General features: G+C 48.7%; 1 protein-coding gene across 6 annotated transcripts; it reads right to left on the bottom strand.

Moving 5' to 3' along the window:
- Window positions 1-3,936: 3,936 nt before the first annotated feature.
- Window positions 3,937-18,947, bottom strand: ZNF331 (zinc finger protein 331). 6 transcript variants are annotated; one of them, XM_040457857.1, is made up of 7 exons: window positions 18,806-18,947; window positions 17,763-17,828; window positions 16,783-16,902; window positions 16,036-16,135; window positions 10,460-10,507; window positions 9,140-9,266; window positions 3,937-5,794 (listed from the first exon to the last, which is right to left on the bottom strand). In XM_040457857.1, exons 5-7 carry the CDS (start codon window positions 10,466-10,468, stop codon window positions 4,458-4,460), a joined length of 1,473 nt encoding a protein of 490 aa, XP_040313791.1. In that variant the 5' UTR covers window positions 10,469-10,507; window positions 16,036-16,135; window positions 16,783-16,902; window positions 17,763-17,828; window positions 18,806-18,947; the 3' UTR covers window positions 3,937-4,457. The 6 variants fall into 6 exon arrangements, with proteins under 6 accessions (XP_040313791.1, XP_040313792.1, XP_040313788.1 ...); XM_040457858.1 differs by having other exon boundaries at window positions 16,789-16,902; XM_040457854.1 differs by having other exon boundaries at window positions 16,036-16,902.
- Window positions 18,948-19,151: the final 204 nt, after the last annotated feature.

Below are 19,151 nucleotides of genomic sequence, written 5' to 3'. Positions count from 1 at the left end.
GTGTGGTTCAGTCGGTTAAGTGACTTCGGCTCAGGTCATGATCTCACAGTTCGTGAGTTCGAGCCCCGCGTCGGGCTCTGTGCTGACAGCTCAGAGCCTGGAGCCTGCTTCAGATTCTGTGTCCCCCTCTCTCTGCCCCTCCCTTGTCTGCACTTTGTCTCTCTCTCTCTCTCAGAGTTAAATAAACATTAAGAAAAAATTTAATAAAAACATTAAAAAAAAAAGGAAGAGAATAGACACATTGTGCAAGTGGTAACAGGAAGCTGGCATAGCTGTTTTAACATCAGGCAATGGAGACTCTAAGAAAGAGAGTAGTATCAGGTGAGGTACATCATTTCATAATATCCAAGAGAACTGATCATTTTTATTTTCCCACCAGCTTTATTGAGGCATAGTTGACTTATCAGCTTGTGTAAGTGATCATTTTTCTTTACGTTTTCGGTCATACTCTTACGTGGTAGGGTTGGTGAGGAAAAGTTGTGAACTGAAGAGAATTGCATTGCCAGAGGCGGGGCGGCATGGGAAGTAATGGTGGATACGTGGGTACATTTGGGTGGAACTAAAAGTCAAGACCACTGTGCTGAAGGGATTACTTGAAATTGAGATTGTGGATGCTGAAGATGTTGGTAAGAGCCAAGTCAGGACTGTCTGTGGGGTAAGCAGTAGAGTGAAGAATATGACCGTTGTGAGGATGGAAGTCAAGAAAATGAACAGCAAAGTTAATGCGGTGAGGTTTTTTTAAATGTTTTAATGTGTTTTGTTTTTGTTTTTTTTTTGAGAGAGTGACAGAGTGTAAGTGGGGGAGGGGCAGAGAGAGAGGGAGACACAGAATCCAAAGCAGGCTCCAGGCTCTGAACTGTCAGCATAGAGTCCGACGTGGGGCTCCAACTCATGAGCCATGAGATCATGACCTGAGCCAAAGTCAAGAGTAGGACGCTAAACCAACTGAGCCACTCAGGCGCCCCTAGTTTCCTTTTTGTTTTTTGTGTTTTTAATATTTTTAAATGTTTATTTTGAGAGAGAGAGAGAGAGAGAGAGAGAGAGAGAGAGAGAGAGAGAGAGAGAAAGGGGACAGGGTGGAGAGAGACTCCCAAACAGACTCCACGCTGTCAGCACAGAGCCCGATGTGGGGCTTGAACCCACGAACTGTGAGATCATGACCTGAGCCGAAGTCGGACGCTTAACCGACTGAACCATCCAGGCGCCCCTCTTTTTATGTATATAAAGATATTTTCTTAATGGTTACCATGGGGATTTTAGCCAACATTCTAAATTTGTAACAATCTAGTTTGAGCTGATGCCAACTTCGATTCAGTAACAGAGACACCATGCTCCTATCACTGTCAGTTATAGGTTTACTTTTGTGCCCATTAACACAGACATCATTTCTGATGCATTTATCCTTTATATCACGCAGGAAATCAGAGGGATTACAAATATTTACCTGTGTAGTTACGGTTTCTTTACATGCCTTCAAATTACTGCCGTGTGCCATTTCATGTCAACCTGAAAGACTCCCTTTAGCATCTTTCAAAAATCTTAATGTTTATTTTTGAGATACAGAACATGAGTGGGGGAGGGGCAGAGAGAGAGGGAGACACAGAACCTGAAGCAGGCTCCAGGCTCCAAGCTATCAGCACAGAGCCCGATGCGGGGCTAGAACCCATGAACCGTGAGATCATGACCTGAACAGAAGTCGGATGCTTGACCGAGTCACCCCAGGCGCTCCTTTGGCATTTCCTGTAGGGCAGGTCTGTTAACAAGCAACTCCTTGGTCTTTTATCTGGGAATGTCCTCACTTTTGTCTAGTTTTTAAAGGACAGTTTTGACGGATAAAGAATTCTTGGTTTGCAGCCTTTTCTTTCAGCACTTTTATCATTCCACCCCCTGTCAAGATCTTGTGAATCCTTGCAACAGCTCTTTAGACATATCCTTAATGATAAAGTGTGTCTTATGCTTATATATTTGAGAAGGGGATCATTGATTAATGTGTTATTGAGGCTCAATAAAATTCAGATGTTCAACAGACACTTCTTGACTGCCTACAACGTACATGGTGCCTACTGTTCAAAAGGGTCAGGATTCAGGGGCACCTGGGTGGCTCAGTTGGTTAAGCATCCGACTTCGGCTGAGGTCATGATCTCACAGTCCATGGGTTTTGGGCCCTGAGTCAGGCTCTGTGCTGACTGCTCGGAGCCTGGAGCCTGCTTCGGTTTCTGTGTTTCCCTTTTTCTCTCTAACTCTCCCCTGCTCGTGCTCTCTTTCTCTCTCAAAAATAAACAAACATTAAAAAAATTGTTTTTAAAAAAAGGGTCAGGATTCAGAGGTAAGCAAGTGAAAGGTCACAGGATTCAAGAACTCACACTCTGATGGAGAACACAAACGATAAGTCAGTAAACCTTCAGTAGAGGGGTGCCTGGGTGGCTCAGTCGGTTAAGTGTATGACTTCGGCTCAGGTCATGATCTTACGGTTCGAGTTCAAGCCCCATGTCAGTCTCTGTGCTGACAGCTCAAAGCCTGGAGCCTGCTTTGGATTCTGTGTCTCCCTCTCTCAGCTCCTCCCCTGCTTACACTCTCTCTAATAAACAAACATTAAAAATTAAAAAAAAAAAAAAACCTTCAGTAGAAATTTCAGTTTTGGATATGCACCAGAAGCAAATGTAGTGATGTGACAGAGCTGCATCAAGATGCCTTAAACCCTATTCTCCCAAAAACTGAGCCTGAAGCAAGGATTATGCATTGATGCTTTCATGGGCAGCAAGAACGAACTTGTCAGAACTACCCTGATGCCAGGGTGGCAACCACTGGGAGACCACACTCTTGAAAACAGTCCAAAGCAGAGTTTGAAGATTTCTGAAGTTGAAACTGTGGGGGTGCCTGGGTGGCCTCGCTCTATCCCTGCCCCCACTTCCCTTCATGCAGGACAGCACCCACCCACACCTGTAGTCTGCAGACATCTGTATTCTGTGAATACTACACCCCAACCCGGAGGTAAACCAAACATTAAGCCCTACGTTGACCCCAGAATCTGGATCCTCTGTTGCCCTTGTAGGACGCTCCTCTGTGCTCTAACCACACTACCACCCCCCGTACCAAGGCCAGACCCACAGGCATTCAAGTCGTCTAGCTCTTGAAGGCTTCAGTCTCCCAGGACCTCTCTGAGCACTAGCCATTCCTCCCCCAGCTTCTCAAACTCACTCCTGTGGGCTCTAGTCCTTCCCACAAGATGACCTCTCCCTTCTCCCTAGGACTCCTGACTCTTAACTGCTCCCTTCATTCTCCCAGGACTGGATGGAGGGTCCCAGCGCCTCCCCCCAGGGCAAGTCCACTCGCCACCCCCCTTGAGCACCACCTCCTTGCTCCTGCTGTGGGACCCCCAAGATCTCACGTGCTGGTCCCATATTCCTTCCGGAACAGGTCACGTGTGACGATCCAACAAAGTGCCAGGCTCACACGTGATTCTAATGGTAGCTATTCTAGTGATCCGGTGAAATCGCAGGTAGTGTTACTTCTTATTTCCTTGGTGAGAAAAGACGTCGAACCCGTTTCACTGGCTCACCGGCCATTTGATGATCTCTGTCAAGCACTTAAGTCTCCCTCCCCGCCTTTCCCACCAATTTGTTACTGACTTGGGGGATTTGGTTTTCTGTGTGAGTCCTTTACCAGGTGCATGGACAGGAAGTGCCTTCTTCCTGCTGTTTTTGCTGGCTTCGTGGTTTCGCCTGACGAACAACTTTCAACAAGATCCAACATGTAAACGTTTTATTTCACAATGAGCATCTTTTGTGTACCAAGAAATGCTGTCCACCCCAAGGCCGTGGCAGTAATCTCTAGATTACTGTTATTTTCTTCTAGAAGTCTGAGTCTTTTCTAAACCCGCTGTACCCACAGGGAAGGGGGTCTTCCTGTAAGAATTAACTAAGAGCAACGCCCATGGTAATGATGGTAAGAACAACAACAGCTAATATTTATTGAGCTTATGTGATATTCCAGATACACTTTCAAAGAGTTTACAAGTACCAGACGCAGTCACCACAACAGCAGGATTAGGTGTAATTATCCCCATTCCACACATAACGCACAGGGGGTACCAGGTCACTTCCCCAGTGAATCACAGGGAGTAAAGCGGTGGGATGGTGACGATAATGGGGAGGGAGTGTACCATGGCGGGAGGCTCTCCCGCATATGTTACATTGGCAGAGTTATTCCCCAGAACAAGTCTGAAATGAGACAGACATCGAGTGGTACTAGGAGGCTTCTATCCACTCACTGCACTAACCAATTCAGTAAAAAAAAAAAAAAAAAAAAAAAAAAAAAAAAAAAAGTCTACACAGGGTAAACGGTGATCACTAACAAAAAGTGATTTCTCCATTCTTCAAATCTGCCTCAAGCAAGACTCCTCTGAGGTCCTGTGAGCAGAAGGGTGTCTGGTGAAGGCTTTCTCGTGTTAAATCGTATCATGGGTTTTCCTTGTGTTGTGGAAGGAAGGAATGTGGGATGGAAGTTTCTGCATGTTCTTTGTGTTCAAGAGGTCTTCCAGCAGTGTGAATTCTCTCATGTTCTCGAAGATGGTTCACATGGTGACACCCCTTCCCACACTCCTTACCTTCAAAGGGCTTCTCACCCGTGTGAATCTTCTGATGCTGCGTAAGCTGATGGCCGTGACTGAAGGCCTTCCCGCACTCTTTACATTCGTAGGGCTTCTCCCCTGTGTGAATCCTCTCATGTTTCACAAGGCTCGACCCGTAGATGAAGGCCTTCCCGCACTCCCTACATTTGTAAGGCGTCTCGCCCGTGTGGATCCGCTCGTGCTGCGTGAGGTGGTAGCCACAGTTAAAGGCCTTCCCACATTCTGTGCACTTGTAAGGCTTCTCGCCCGTGTGGATCCTCTCGTGCTTCACGAGGCTCGAGCCCCAGCGGAAGGCCTTCCCGCATTCCTTGCACTCGTGTGGTTTCTCACCGGTGTGGATCTTCTGATGCTGAGTGAGGTAGTTGACTCGCGTGAAGGCCTTCCCGCACTCCTGGCACTCGTAGGGCTTCTCGCCAGTGTGGATCCTCTTGTGCTGGACGAGGCTCGAGCCGCAGATGAAGGCCTTCCCACAGTCCTTACACTCGTAGGGCTTCTCGCCGCTGTGAATTCGCTTGTGCTGGATCAGTTTATACACACGGCTGAAGGTCTTCCCGCAGTCTTTGCACTCATAGTCCTTCTCCCCCGTGTGAAACCTCTGATGCTGGGTGAGCTCGTCACCACGTCTAAAGGCCTTCCCGCAGTCCTTACACTCATAGGGCTTCTCGCCCGTGTGGATCCTCTTATGAATGACCAGGCTCGAGCCCCAGCGGAAGGCCTTCCCGCAGTCCTTACATTCGTAGGGTTTCTCCCCTGTGTGGATTTTCTGGTGTTGCGTGAGTTGATTGCCCCAACGAAAGGCCTTTTTGCATTCTTTACATTCGTAGGGTTTCTCCCCCGTGTGAATTTTCTGATGCTGAGTGAGCTGGTAGCCACGACTAAAGGCCTTCCCGCATTCCTTACATTCATAGGAATTCTCCCTAGCATGAGGTCTCTGGTGTGGTCTACCAGAGGTATTTTCTCTACAAGTGGGCGTTTTCTCATGGTTGGTTATCACTTGATTCAAACAGCCCTGCTGAGGGCCCTGTGATCTTTCAAACTCACCTTCACACATCCAGTTAAGGCCCAGGGATTTACTTTTTCCATTTGAGTTCCATCTGGATAAATTTATTTCGTAAATGCCCTTTTCTGTAGGTAAACTCTTGGTCCCATATGGTGACTCCAAATCTGGGGGGAAAAAAATAAACATATTTGTTTCCTTCTAAGGAGAATGAAAACAAAAAACTAACCACAAACCAAAAACCTTGTCTAAGAGAAATAAAACTTCTCTAGGAGAACAAACATGAATCCCCTAAGGGCTCTTGTTAGAATATAGAGTCCACTCCTGGGACCATAATACTTAATGAGGAAACACTGGAGATGCACACATTCCTGCTAAAGTCAGACAAGAAAAAGGAACTGTCTGTTAGACGCCCCACTATTTCCTATGCACTGACGCAATTACGCAGAAAGAAATCGGAGGGGCAGATCTCAAAAATAAAGATGATAAAGAACAAATCTGCAGATAATGTAATGACATACCTGGAAAATGCAGGAAAGTCAAATACACCACTAATGTAAAAAACAAGAATGTACAGTTGGGTAGCTGGGTATAAAATATTCTGAAATTATGTAGTGTCAGTCATATAATGAAAAGTAGTTCTGGACATAAAGACCCAACATCGAAGGCAATAAAAGAGACAATGTGTAGGATTCACTGTAAGAAACCTGGTAAACGCGTATAAAGGAATGTTCAGGAGGATCTGACCATCCGTATGATGTTAACTCCAAGGGGCTGCAAAATCCTGAACATGTTCAACTTCCTGAGGTCACAACGATGCTACAAAGTGTTAAATGATCAACTGGGAGCATGCTAACAAGGCAGCCCTTTACTGTAGGAACTGGTAATTTTTTCTTTAAAGAACAATCTTTATCAGGTACAAATGGTGTCATTACATAACCAAGTAGTAGATGGAGCAGTTTCTCTTTAAAATAGTGCAGTGATGGGGCGCCTGGGTGGCGCAGTCGGTTAAGCATCCGACTTCAGCCAGGTCACGATCTCGCGGTCCGTGAGTTCGAGCCCCGCGTCGGGCTCTGGGCTGATGGCTCAGAGCCTGGAGCCTGTTTCCGATTCTGTGTCTCCCTCTCTCTGCCCCTCCCCCGTTCATGCTCTGTCTCTCTCTGTCCCAAAAATAAATAAACGTTGAAAAAAAAAAATTTAAAAAAAAATAAAATAAAATAGTGCAGTGAACAAAGAAGTGGTGATAAAAGATCACCATTTTTTAAAATGTATTTTTTAAAGTTCATTTTGAGAGAGACAGACAGCGTGAGTGGGGGAGGGGCAGAGAGAGAAGAGAGGAGAGGGAGAGGGGGAGAGGGGGAGGGAGGGAGAGAGAGAGAATCCCAAGCAGGCCCCTCACCACCAATGCAAAGCCTGACGTGGGGCTCAAACTCACGAACCACGAGATCATGACCTGAGCCAAAACCAAGAGTCGGACGCTTAACCGACTGAGCCACGCAGGCGTCCCTAAAATGTATTTTTTTTTTTAATTTTTTTTTTAACGTTTTTATTTATTTTTGAGACAGAGAGAGACAGAGCATGAAGGGGGGAGGGGCAGAGAGAGAAGGAGACACAGAATCGGAAGCAGGCTTCAGGCCCTGAGCCATCAGCCCAGAGCCCGACGCGGGGCTCGAACTCACGGACCGTGAGATCGTGACCTGAGCTGAAGTTGGCAGCTCAACCGACTGCGCCACCCAGGCGCCCCCCTAAAATGTATTTTTTAAAGCTCATTTTGAGAGAGACAGACAGCGTGAGTGGGGGAGGGGCAGAGAGAGGAGAGAGAGAAGAGCGAGAGAAAGAGAGAGAGAGAGAGAGAGAAAGAGAGAATCCCAAGCAGGCCCCTCACCACCAATGCAAAGCCTGACGTGGTGCTCGAACTCACGAACCGCGAGATCATGACCTGAGCCAAAACCAAGAGTCGGATGCTTAACCGACTGAGCCACGCAGGCGTCCCTAGAAGATCACCATTTTGAATCCCTCTGCAAAAGTGGGTCTAGGCACCGAGTGCCAGTGACAGCTAAAGGCACAAAAAGAGCCATAACCAGACAACGTCTTGTGATGTTAGAACATAACCACACCCGGGAAGAGGTATTAGTGAAAATCAGACAAAAGGAAAAGGAGAAAAGCCCTCAAAGCTAAGAATCCAGCCAACTTGCACGAATGACAAAGGGCATGGGATCACATTGTCTACGCCCCTGCTACTGGAGGCTGGTCCGCAGACCAGCAGCATCCACCACACGAGAAGTGGGGTGAAGCAGAGGAGAATGGGTAGAGGGGGATGGGGTGGAGATCAGGTTCCTGGTGGTGACTTCTTCCCCACAGGCCTTGGGCCTTTGCAGCGAGCTTCCCAAATGCCCAGGGGCACACCTGCTCGCTGCCTCGATGGCACGTCCCAGGCGGACCGGCTGTCACTGTCCTCTGCACGTACACCCCCCTCTCAACCCAGGCTCTCTCCCCTGCTCCCCAAAGCAGCAAGTCACATCTGGCTTAGAAATGAAAGGCCCTGCTTCAGAAAAAAGAAAGGCACGCGATGTGGGACTTAAACAAATCATAAGCTCAAAAATGTTTTGATGGAGACTTCGTGAAATTTCTGACAAGCTCCAAGTCAAAGTGGTCAGAATTCAGAAAAGAGAAATCATCAAAGAACAAACAGGCAGCCAGACAAGAAGATCTTATTTTAAACTCCCAGGGGCCTTACCCCTGGAGGCAAGTACAATGGGGGGGGGGGGGTGACAGTGTGGACCCGGGCCACAACTCTAGGGTTCGATTCTTGGTTCTGCCTCCCTGTCTGACCTAGTCACCCTATGCCCAAGTATTCTCGCCTATAGATCAAATACGGCAATCGTGCCAACACCATAGCTGGTGGGGACGAGATGAAGTGTTTGTACACACAGTGCTCACAACAACGCCGGGTACACAGTGGGCACAGTATCAGCCACTAACACTATGGCTACTGTTTTCCAACAGGAAAACAAGACATGTCCTGAAACGTTTACAGGACACAGTCATCCAATGTTTAACTCAGGATTCAGGAATGGGAACTTTCAGCCTCACTGCAGGTAACAACGTGCAGCAAATGGAAAGTGCTCGCTTTGGTTTTACAGGAATGCCGTTCACTCCGTCTGCCTGTATGTCAGACGCTGGTTTACCAGGAAGATGAAGTTGCTGTGCGGAGCGGTTTTCCCAGGAGGTGGGTCCCCAGAGTAGCACAGTCCATCCACAGTGGTTTGGGCGGTAACACACTACCGTAATATGGAGATGGCTGTGAAATAAATATTCCAGAATCTAAATTCGCTTTGGTCACTAAGGACAGGATGCCCCAAAGGTGGGACGATCGCTGACAGAGCAGACGAGGGCGCACGGCGCCCATTTTAGATGCGGCTGAGCTCAGGACACTCCTTGGGAAGGGGAAGAAGGAAGTCGGCTAGGTCCTTGGAACGCAGTCCCGACGCTCCGGGGGGCAGGCGGCTCACCCAGGGACACCAGGTTGCTGTAGTTCTCCAGCATCACGTCCCAGTACAGGTCCCTCTGCGAGGAGTCCAGGCACGCCCACTCCTCCTGCGAGAAGTCGATGGCTACATCTGAGAACGTCACCAGACCCTGAGAACACAAACCCACACGTCCCTGATGAGATGAGGGAGCACAGGCTCAAGATGAAAGACAGACCAGAAAGGGCTCTGTGGTAGGTCGGGCTGGACACGGACAGGACGTGGTGGGGGCTGTGACCGCAGCAGGGCCGGGCAGCTGAAGAGAAAACCCCACGGCCTGTGGGATGCCTCGTTACTCCAACCTGTCAATCCTGGGGCTCCTCCTGAGTGCCTGCCCCATAACACCTCAGCAACTGTGGATTCCTGGGGCACCCTTTCCATCCTCCAAGGGAAGGAAAATGCCTAGGGTTTTGTCTCCAAAATGTGAGCTCTTTTACCTTCGAAACTAGGGCTCATGTGTCGGAATGTTCTCAAGCCTCATGCTCATCATTTGCTAAGACTTTAAGCAGTCTTCCTACGTAACGAGCAGCATTTTCTTATTCCCTCGTGGGAACAGATTAAATTTACTACAGCTGTACACCTAGGTATAACCCAGACATCTGGGGTTTTCCCCAATTCTGGGAGTAGATGATCATCCAGGACTTCTGTACTGGGTGACCTTCTTACCCGTCGCCACCCACCACCCCCGCCTTTTCCCCGTTCCTGACTTAGGATACTGGTGCAGATTCATGTGGATGGGAGTGTGGGTCTGGCAGGTTTCCTCAACAACACAATGCATCTCCTGGGTCCCCTGGTAACACCACGGCCTCTCAGGCCCTAAGCGCAGCCCTATCCGACCCAAAAAGCCTCCTGGAGCTCGAGCTCTCACCGCACACTGACACTGACCAGACAACGTGAACGTTCCCTTTTCTCGGCCTGAAAAAAGACCAGTGGAGAACGGGGAGAATTTTAGTTTTTGCATGTGGTCACATGGGACCACCACCTCCAACTCCTCAAACCACAGACGTGGTGGCCCAAGTATTTCTCTCAAGGGACTTTCCTCCTCCGCTGCTCCCGTTACTCCTGACAAAAACGTGAGCACACAGGAGACAGTGAAATCACTGGCTTGGGGGTGAAGTGACCATTAGCCATGCGGGGGCACAGGGCTGTCTGGCATTGTCGTTCACCAGAACGGAAGACCCGAGGTGGTGGTGGGGGGGCAATTACAGGGGCCTCAGTCGGGCAGGAGGCTTCAGGATAACTCATAAAAATATCCACAGGACCTAAACATCACATTTCAAGAAGGAGAGAGAAAAACATACTTACGTGGGCCATAGTTTTAGAATCAAGAACTGATCAGTCCTCTTGGGGTTTCTTTTACCAAAGACACAAAATCCAGAGAAGCCAGAGATATACGAGAAAAAAAGAGGCATTAAAACAAGTGCACCTTGGTCCCCAAATGCCGACACACAACCTTCCTGCTCCTCTGTCTTTGTTTCCAAGCCCCGCCCCCGCATTCCTCTCCCACAATATGCACGTATCAACATGACTCGTCCGGAGAGGACACAGAGGAGTCTGCGCAAAAAGGGAAATCGCTCTCCCCGAAACCCCCGGAAACCCAGCTGCACACACACATTAGAGCGGCCTGTAGTTATGGTTTTGCCTTGAAGTCAGACCTACTCTCAGCTGTCATTTCTCAAGATAACTTTTACTTTTTAAATTTTTATTTTTTTAAGTAATCTCTACCCACAGCGTGGGTATGAACTCAACGACCCCCAGATCAAGAGTCGCACGCTCCAATGACTGAGACAGCCAGGCGGCCCTCAACATCATTTTTTCAACTGCAGCGCACGGACAGTGTCGTGTTAGTGTCAGGAATACGCAAGTCTGTATCTCACGCTGTGCACACAAGTGTAGCGGCCCTGTTACACTCATTACAATGCCGTTGTGTTCCCTATGCTGTCCCTCTCATCGCTGTGACTCCAGGGCTGGAGGCCTGACCCCCCCCCGTCACCCATTCTGCCCCTCCCCCCCTCCCTTCCAGCAACCATGCTTGTTGGTGTTCTGCATTTATGGGTTTGTTTCTGTTTTAGTTTGTTCATTTGTTTTATTTAGATTCCACATATAAGTGAAATCATATGGTATTTATCTTTCTCTTACTTCACTTAATACTCTTTTTTTAAATTTTTTTTTTCAACGTTTATTTATTTTTGGGACACAGAGAGACAGAGCATGAACGGGGGAGGGGCAGAGAGAGAGGGAGACACAGAATCAGAAACAGGCTCCAGGCTCTGAGCCATCAGCCCAGAGCCCGACGCGGGGCTCGAACTCACGGACCGCGAGATCGTGACCTGGCTGAAGTCGGACGCTTAACCGACTGCGCCACCCAGGCGCCCCTCACTTAATACTCTTTAGGTGCATCTATTTTGTTGCAAATGGCAAGATCTCATTCTTGTCTTTTGCTCTCAACTTTTTTTTTTAAACAGTGAGAGAGGACAAGAGCTGGGGAGGGGGGCAGAGTGAGAGAAAGTATCTTAAGCAAGCTCAATGCTCATCACAGAGCCCAACTCAGGGCTCGATCCCACGACCCTGGGATCATGACCTGAGTGAAATTAAGAGTCGGGTGCTCAACCTACTGAGCCACCCAGGTGCCCCTGCCTTCAACGTCCAAGAGGTGACCTACATCACACCTGATGAGAATGTCTTTGTTTTGGTGCCTCTGGTTATACCCAACTAGTCTTAGGGCAGGAACTGGCTACACAAGAAAGGCCAACCCAGGTGTTCGGGGTGGGTGCTTTGGGTCATGATCTGATAATGAGATTAGCATGGAGACAATTAGTCAATCATGCCTGGATGATCAATCATTCAGTCAACCAACCAGGCCTGTGAAAACTCTGGGCATTTGGCAATACTCTATGCATATTGTCCTACGTCCCTGTGACAGGGAATCCAGTCCTAACTCCATGGGGAGAGGACACTGGACACTGGAAGCTTGTTAATCTGCATCCTTCCCCTGTAATTAACTGTAACTATGAGAACAGTTCTCAGTGAATCCTAGGAATGCTTCTAGTCCTGATTTATTGAACCTGAAAGTCATTTCGGGAAAGTCCTGAACTTGGAGTTGGTGTCAGGGCTGAAGGTAACCCTGTGTGGATCCCGTGCCCTCAAATCTGTTCTGGCCTCTAGATGGGGTGAGGTTGGTCAAGACATGGCAGGTGGATACAGTGAAGGAAAGGCCACCACGTTCAGCACTGAGTCCAGAAAAGCTGACTGCATCGAGTACGATGTAAAAGAGTAAATGTTCATGAAATGCTAAGTTGGGAGAAATCCTTAAAAGACATGACTACTTCGGAGATATTGGCAGCAGAAAAATCAGTCTACCAAAACAGAATAATACAGTTGCAGTATTTTATATATGAACATATGTACGTGTATACAGATACACACAGACACAGAATAACCGTAACACATCAATAGAAACAGGAAACACAGAGAAACAGAAAGAAAAAGCCTGGAAAGTTATGCATCCCTTATGCAGAAAAGAGCTAAAAGAGCAGGTTTGAAATTTCTTGGCCCTTGGCTGGACTTCTGGAGGGTCCCCGCCACTCCCTGACAAGGCGGCTCACTGCTCTTAAACTGCAGAAACCATGTGGTTTATACGGAACCCTTGCTTTCCTGTGGGGGTCTGCAATTCTGGGATGTACCAGGCAGACGGTGCCTCTGTGACTGGGCCCTGATGAGCTTTCCTGGTGGATGACACTTCACATGTGCTGCTGTCACTCAAGCTGGGGGATTAAGCATGTCCTGGGTCACTGCACCGGGAAGGCGCTCTTGGAAGTGTGTGCCTGGATTCCTCCCGACATTGTCCCATGCGCCTGCCCCTTGGCTGACTGTGGTGTGTGCCCTGTCACCGGATAAACCCTGGCCACAAGCAGGACTGCCTGTTGAATCATGTGAGTCCACTCAGAACCACGGAACCTGCTGGTGGTCCTGGTGACCTGAACCCCATCTGATCTTGATTTTCTCCTTCTTTTTTGAATGTTTGGTTATTTTTGAGAGAGACACAAGAGCGTGAGCAGGAGGGGCAGAGAGAGAGAGGGAGACACAGAATCCGAAGCAGCCTCCAGGCTCTGAGCTGTCAGCACAAAGCCCGATGCAGGGCTCAAACCCACAAACCGTGAGATTATGACCTGAGCTGAAGTCGGACACTTAACCGACTGAACCACCCGGGCACCCCATGATCTTGATTTTCTTAAGTACACCTCACTTGGTGTGTAACAGCAGGTGTTGGTTGGATGTATATACGTGTGTGCGTTTCTTTTAAGTTCATTAAATGGCAGGGCACCTGGGTGGCACAGTCGGTTAAGTGTCCGACTTCAGCTCAGGTTATGAACTTGTGCGGTTCGTGGGTTCGAGCCCCACACTGGGCTCTGTATTGAGAGCTCAGAGCCTGAAGCCTGCTTCAGATTCTGTGTCTCCCTCTCTCTCCTCCCCTCCCCTGCTCACACTCTCTCTCAAAAATAAACAAACTTTAAAAAATTAAAAAAAATTCATTAAATGGCCGTTGGACTCTCAAACAACAGAGAAACTTCTTTTTTAAAGTCTCTTTGAGGGGCGCCTGGGTGGCTCAGTCGGTTAAGCGTCCGACTTCAGCTCAGGTCACGATCTCACGGTCTGTGAGTTCGAGCCCCGTGTCGGGCTCTGGGCTGATGATGGCCCAGAGCCTGGAGGCTGCTTCCGATTCTGTGTCTCCCTCTCTCTCTGACCCTCCCCCGTTCATGCTCTGCCTCTCTCTGTCTCAAAAATAAATAAATGTTAAAAAAAAAAAAAATTTTTAAAGTCTCTTTGTGACATGGTGGGGAAAAAAAGCTCAGAATACATGATCTTTGCATTATTTTACTCATTGACTTTTATTTCCTTTCACTTCCTAATATGTAAACCAGCTCTTTGGTGCATCCCCATGCCCACACATGCTGGGGCACCGACTAGACACAGGACCAGAATTCCAAGGGGTGCTCTGCAGACATTGACAGCTGTCTCACTGGAAGGCTGAACTGGACTTCTGAACTTGGCCTTCCAGCCACGGTGTCCTGTGCACAAATGCTAAACCACCTGACCCTGTCAGTCTTCACTTTGCATCAGACGTCATTACAGACGACCTGTAAGGTCTAAAACTCGGGTAGCAAATTCCATTTTACTCCACACACAGCCCGTGCATTCAGTTATCTGGTCACGACCTGACAACCGTGAGAATGATTCTCTCCTTCCCAGCACCTTTCAGAGCACGTCACCTACGAGTCTCCACAGACCCTGACTGCAGGCTGCCCAGGGCTTCCATTCAGTCTCCCTTTCGGGCCGGGTTATGGGCAACGTGCAGGTAATGATGTGCTCAGTCATCGCTCGTTCCCAGTGCTCACACCACAGGGCCAGGCCCCTTGTAGGCACTTAACAAAGATAGGATTTTGACGCAAAATTCCTCTTTTGGGAACACTTATCCCAAGGAAACAGAAAGAGGTGTACAAATACGTGTACAAGAATGTTGAAGACTTTTTAAAAATGGGACGGCTTTAAAAATGTTTTGAGATAATTGTTGACTCACATGCAGTTGCAAGAAATAATACAGAGGGAACCTGTGTACCCTTTACCCAGCTGACCCCAATGGTAACACATCACAAAACTATAGGACAATGTAACAATCAGGACATTGATACGGATGTAATCCATCAATTTTATTCAGATTTTCCAGAGAATTGTTTTAAAAGATGGAAAAAAAAATAAAAGAAAGAAATAGAAATATCTCATGGTAGAGGACAGATGAAATAAATTATGGTCTGTTATAATGGCATATAATACATTTACTAACAATGATATTGACTTATATTCCTTAAGAAAAAAATTTAAGGTAAGTTACTAAGTGAAGAAAACAGGTTTAATAAATATGTGTAATTTGGGAGAAGAGGTCTTGGTGAAATTAAGAATAAGGCCCTGTGGTCTTTTAGGATGTGAATCTGAGCTCTGACAGTTGCTAACCTCCCACTGTCTGTTCCCCCATGGGTAAGACGGGGGTAAAAACAGTATCGGGCAGGTAGGACTGCAGCACCTATTAAGATAATCTATATAAAACACAATAATATTAACAGTTACTTAATACCAGTTAGCAGCTATGATTGAAAATCAGTCACATCACACTGTTTTTATGAAAGAAACTCAAGCGTGCCTTTTCCTTTCTTCTACTGAAAGGTGCCTCTCAAACCTGTTTCTATATAATCCATGCTAACAATTTTCCGAGCCTCTTGGGAAATGAAATTCTTTTAAATCATCAGCAAAAAAACATTCTGAGACACACAAGGAGAAGAAAATGAGGGACAGACCGGAGTCTGCATGGAAAATCCAGCTCAGAATCTAACCTGAGAAGGTGTTAAACTGACAGCACGCGGCTGGACCTCGTACTCCATTGTCAGGGGAGATTTCTGTCACCTTACACCTTTCTCATGTATCTGCCCGTGCAAATGTTAGAGTACGGCTCGTATCTGTAGTAAGTCAGTACTTAGAGTCACGTTCTGTGAAAGGAAAATTCAAATCTTACAAAACCTAATTTTGAAAGCCTGTCTGTGTTGATAATTTGTTCATGGGATTAATTTTAAATGATGCCTTTCTAATCCTTGAAGGTGTAAATATGTGAGAGATTTTTTTTCCTAAGCAAGATGAGGATCACTGGAACACTTCTCTCCACGTGCACACAGGTACAGTGGGACCCACGGCTGACTTGGACGCCTCTATAAACTAACATCTGGAGGGTCTATGGCTCACTTACATTATCACTTAGCAGGATCCAGGACTCTGAGGACAAAAACCACACATGTATGCACAGACGGGGAGGGAAGGGCTGGGCACATACATACCAAAAAATCAACAGCAATTAGCTCTGGATGGTACAGTTATGGGTAATTTCGAGTTTCTTCTTTACGGGCTCCTTAGGGAACTGAAGCTTTTGCGGCAGGCCTGAATTAATCCCATGATAAGAAACATAAGAGTCCCAAATTAAAAAAAAAAATCAACAAAGAGAAAGACCATAGTCATGGGGGAGTGGGTATATTGCAGTCATCAGGGGAACACTGGGTGGACAGGCCTGTGACAGGCAGGAAAACGGTCTCCCCAAGATGTCCATCCACATTCTTGCCCTGGAGCCCGTGAATATGTTACATTACAGAGCAGAGGGGAGCTAGGGCCCAGGTGGACTTGGGAGTTGCTCCTCACCTGACCTCAACACAGGGAGGTACCCTGAATTTTGCCAGGTGGGCCCAACGTAATGCAAGGGTCCTTACAATAAGTGAGGGGGTGATAAGAGAGAAAGACCTGACCACTGAGGCAGGGTCAGAGTCACTGGGATCCAGTAACTGGGTCCTGAAACACAAGGCTGTCACTTAGGGAGATACGGTCTTTGGAAACAAAGGAACAACTTCACAGTGGAGAAAACTGACAAACTACCTCAACCAGATGATCAGGTTCAAACTCAGCCATCGTAAATCGTGATGTATTCTTGCCATGACAAGATGAAAGCAATGTGATCTTCCACCCCCAAAACCATACACCCAGTCCAATCATGAGAAAAGCATCAGGTTCCGAGAGAGGGGCATCCTACCAAGTACCTGTACCTCTCAAAACCGTCAAGGTCATCAGAAACAAGGGAAGTCTGAGAAACTGTCTCAGCCAAGAGGAGCTTAAGGGCACATGACAGTGAAATGTAATGGGATCTCCTGGATGGCATCCTGGAACAGATGAAGAACATTACGTAAAAACTAAGGAAATCTGAATAAAGCACAGATTTCAGTTAATGATAACATATCAAACCTGGCTCATCAACTGTGAATTAATATCCCACCCTAACGTACGTTGTTAATGGTGGGGGAGACCTGGGCATTCTCATACTATCTTTGCAATTTTTCTGCAAATCTCAAACCATTTTAAAAATTAACATGGAGAACATGCAACCTGTAGCCCGCAAAACATGAACTATTTAATACGTGACCTTTCACGGAAAACGTCTGCGAAACTCTGCTCTAGACCCAGAACTCACACACAACGTCAAACTACGTTGCTTCCTACAGTTAAGACAGAGAGGCAAGTGAAACCCAGGAAAACAAATGGAGGCTGTCCAGACCGCCAACAAGATGGGGATAATACAATAAATCTCTACTTATTGCTTCCTGGAAAAAAAGTCCCTGCCTTTGATGAAAAGACCTTTGTTCAAGCCCCACTTTTAAGAGCATCACAAAGCTGGTAACTTTGTCATTCGCTGGCCCAAACCCTCAAAACTTCTCTGTTCTTATTTTGCTCTGGAAGTCAGGCCTGTGGTTAAAGACCGACGAAGTCTAGTGCTCGATTCCACCTTACAAGTCAGATCGTCCTGACCAAAGCACCCTCTAAAGCACCACAGGGAACCTCTCCACTGCAGTCCTCTGTTCTGTGTTGTGTGCATACACCTGCCTGACCCCCATCACACCTCTTGGGCAAGAATGACTGAGGTTAAGTTCCTATCAGGGAGAACATTTCAGGCCAAGGAAAGCAGATATTCTGAAGTCCTATACGCACAAGTCATTGACAGAATAAAAAGGTAACTCATCTGAACCTTGACTTTAAGCTGTGTAACAAGCCGTCTTCCTCCTCAGGATGCTTTTTCTGGACGACCGCTGGCCTGGGGGAAAGAGAAGGAGACACTAGGGCCTTTCTGGAGCACAAACTTATCAGGAAACACCCTCCAAGCCCACACATCCTATCTAAAACCAATCAGGAATGAGAGGGAACTGGGATCTGAGTATTTCGGAGATTCCCGGGGACCAGGCTGGAGTAACTGGGGTTCTGACATATGAAGCAGCCCCATCTCCCAAGTCAGGGACCTCTCCCCTCCAAAGAAGGAATCTCATTCCCGAGGCCCTTCGGTCCTGTTACTCTGGTAGCCCGTAAAGTCAATACTTCGTTCTAAAACAGTCATCTCATGCTACGTCTGCGCCCTTCCTGTCGGTCACTTTCGCGGCAGGGTTCGGGCTCTCATCTCCCTCTGTGACCACTGTCCTTCCTCCCCCCTCCACCTCGGGTTGGAACGTCCTCCGGTTGGAGCAGCGACAGCAAAGCTACAGGGTGCCCTGTCCCCTACTAATCCCAGCCTCGCCACCGCACATGCCGTCACGACACGCACCTTGGCCCCGCCACCCCCGCGGCTGCGCGAAGGCACCGTAACACTCCAGACCCTCCCCTCCGCCTCCCTGCTACCCGCCGCACGAAGGCACCCGTGACAGGCACGGTGGCCCATCCGACCCCCTGCCGCCCCCGCCGTGGCGCGAAAGCACCCGTGACAGGCACGCAGCTCCAACCGGGCCGCTCCACCCCTGCGGAGCCCAGTCGCGCAATCGCGGTCCCGCCGCTGCCCTCCCACCCCCCCACTCCCGCGAAGTGCGTCACAGCCTCCGAGCTGAGGCCTGCCCCCCCGCGCGCACCGCGGCCCCAGGGACCCGGTCCCTGGCACCCCCCCCCCCCGACGCTCCCGCACTTCTCCCCGCAGCAGCTCCCGCAGGCCCAGGCTCCGCGTCGGGCCTCCGCGCCCGGGATGCCTTCCCCACCGCCCTCCCACGCCGTCCCCCGCGCCGCTCCTCTCCCGGGAGGCCACCCACTCACCGCTCGGGGCCCCACGACCCACTGGAAGTCGGGAGGGGGCGCGAGGGGGCGCAAGGCGCGAGATTAACTCCGAACAGCGTCCGCGGGATGCGAAGCAGAGACGATGCTAGACCTAGCGAGCCTCTCCCAGCAGGCACGTCGCCGCGTTCCGACTTCAGAGAGGGGGCGGTGCGCCGGGCCTCTGGGAAATGTAGTCCAGCAGCCCGGGAATACGCGGAGCTCGAAGCGCGGCGGCCCCCTTCCCCGGCATGCAACTCTGCGCGGCCCGAAGCGCTGTGCCTCACAGACTTCTGGGAAATGTCGTTCAGGGGAAGGACTCGCGGAAGGATGGGGGTGCGGCGGTGCT

The sequence above is a fragment of the Herpailurus yagouaroundi genome, unplaced genomic scaffold (assembly GCF_014898765.1).
Source record: "Herpailurus yagouaroundi ecotype Mexico unplaced genomic scaffold, PumYag 220, whole genome shotgun sequence".
Lineage (NCBI taxonomy): Eukaryota > Metazoa > Chordata > Mammalia > Carnivora > Felidae > Herpailurus > Herpailurus yagouaroundi.
Note: the sequence above shows the minus strand (reverse complement) of the source record. Positions and strands in the feature narration are given on the sequence as shown.

Excerpts from the sequence above, each read along its gene's own strand:
- ZNF331 (XM_040457854.1), bottom strand. Across the intron at positions 5,795-9,139 it reads CAGCAACCTGGTGTCCCTGG|ATTTGGAGTCACCATATGGG; the intron begins GTGAGCCGCCTG and ends TTTTCCCCCCAG.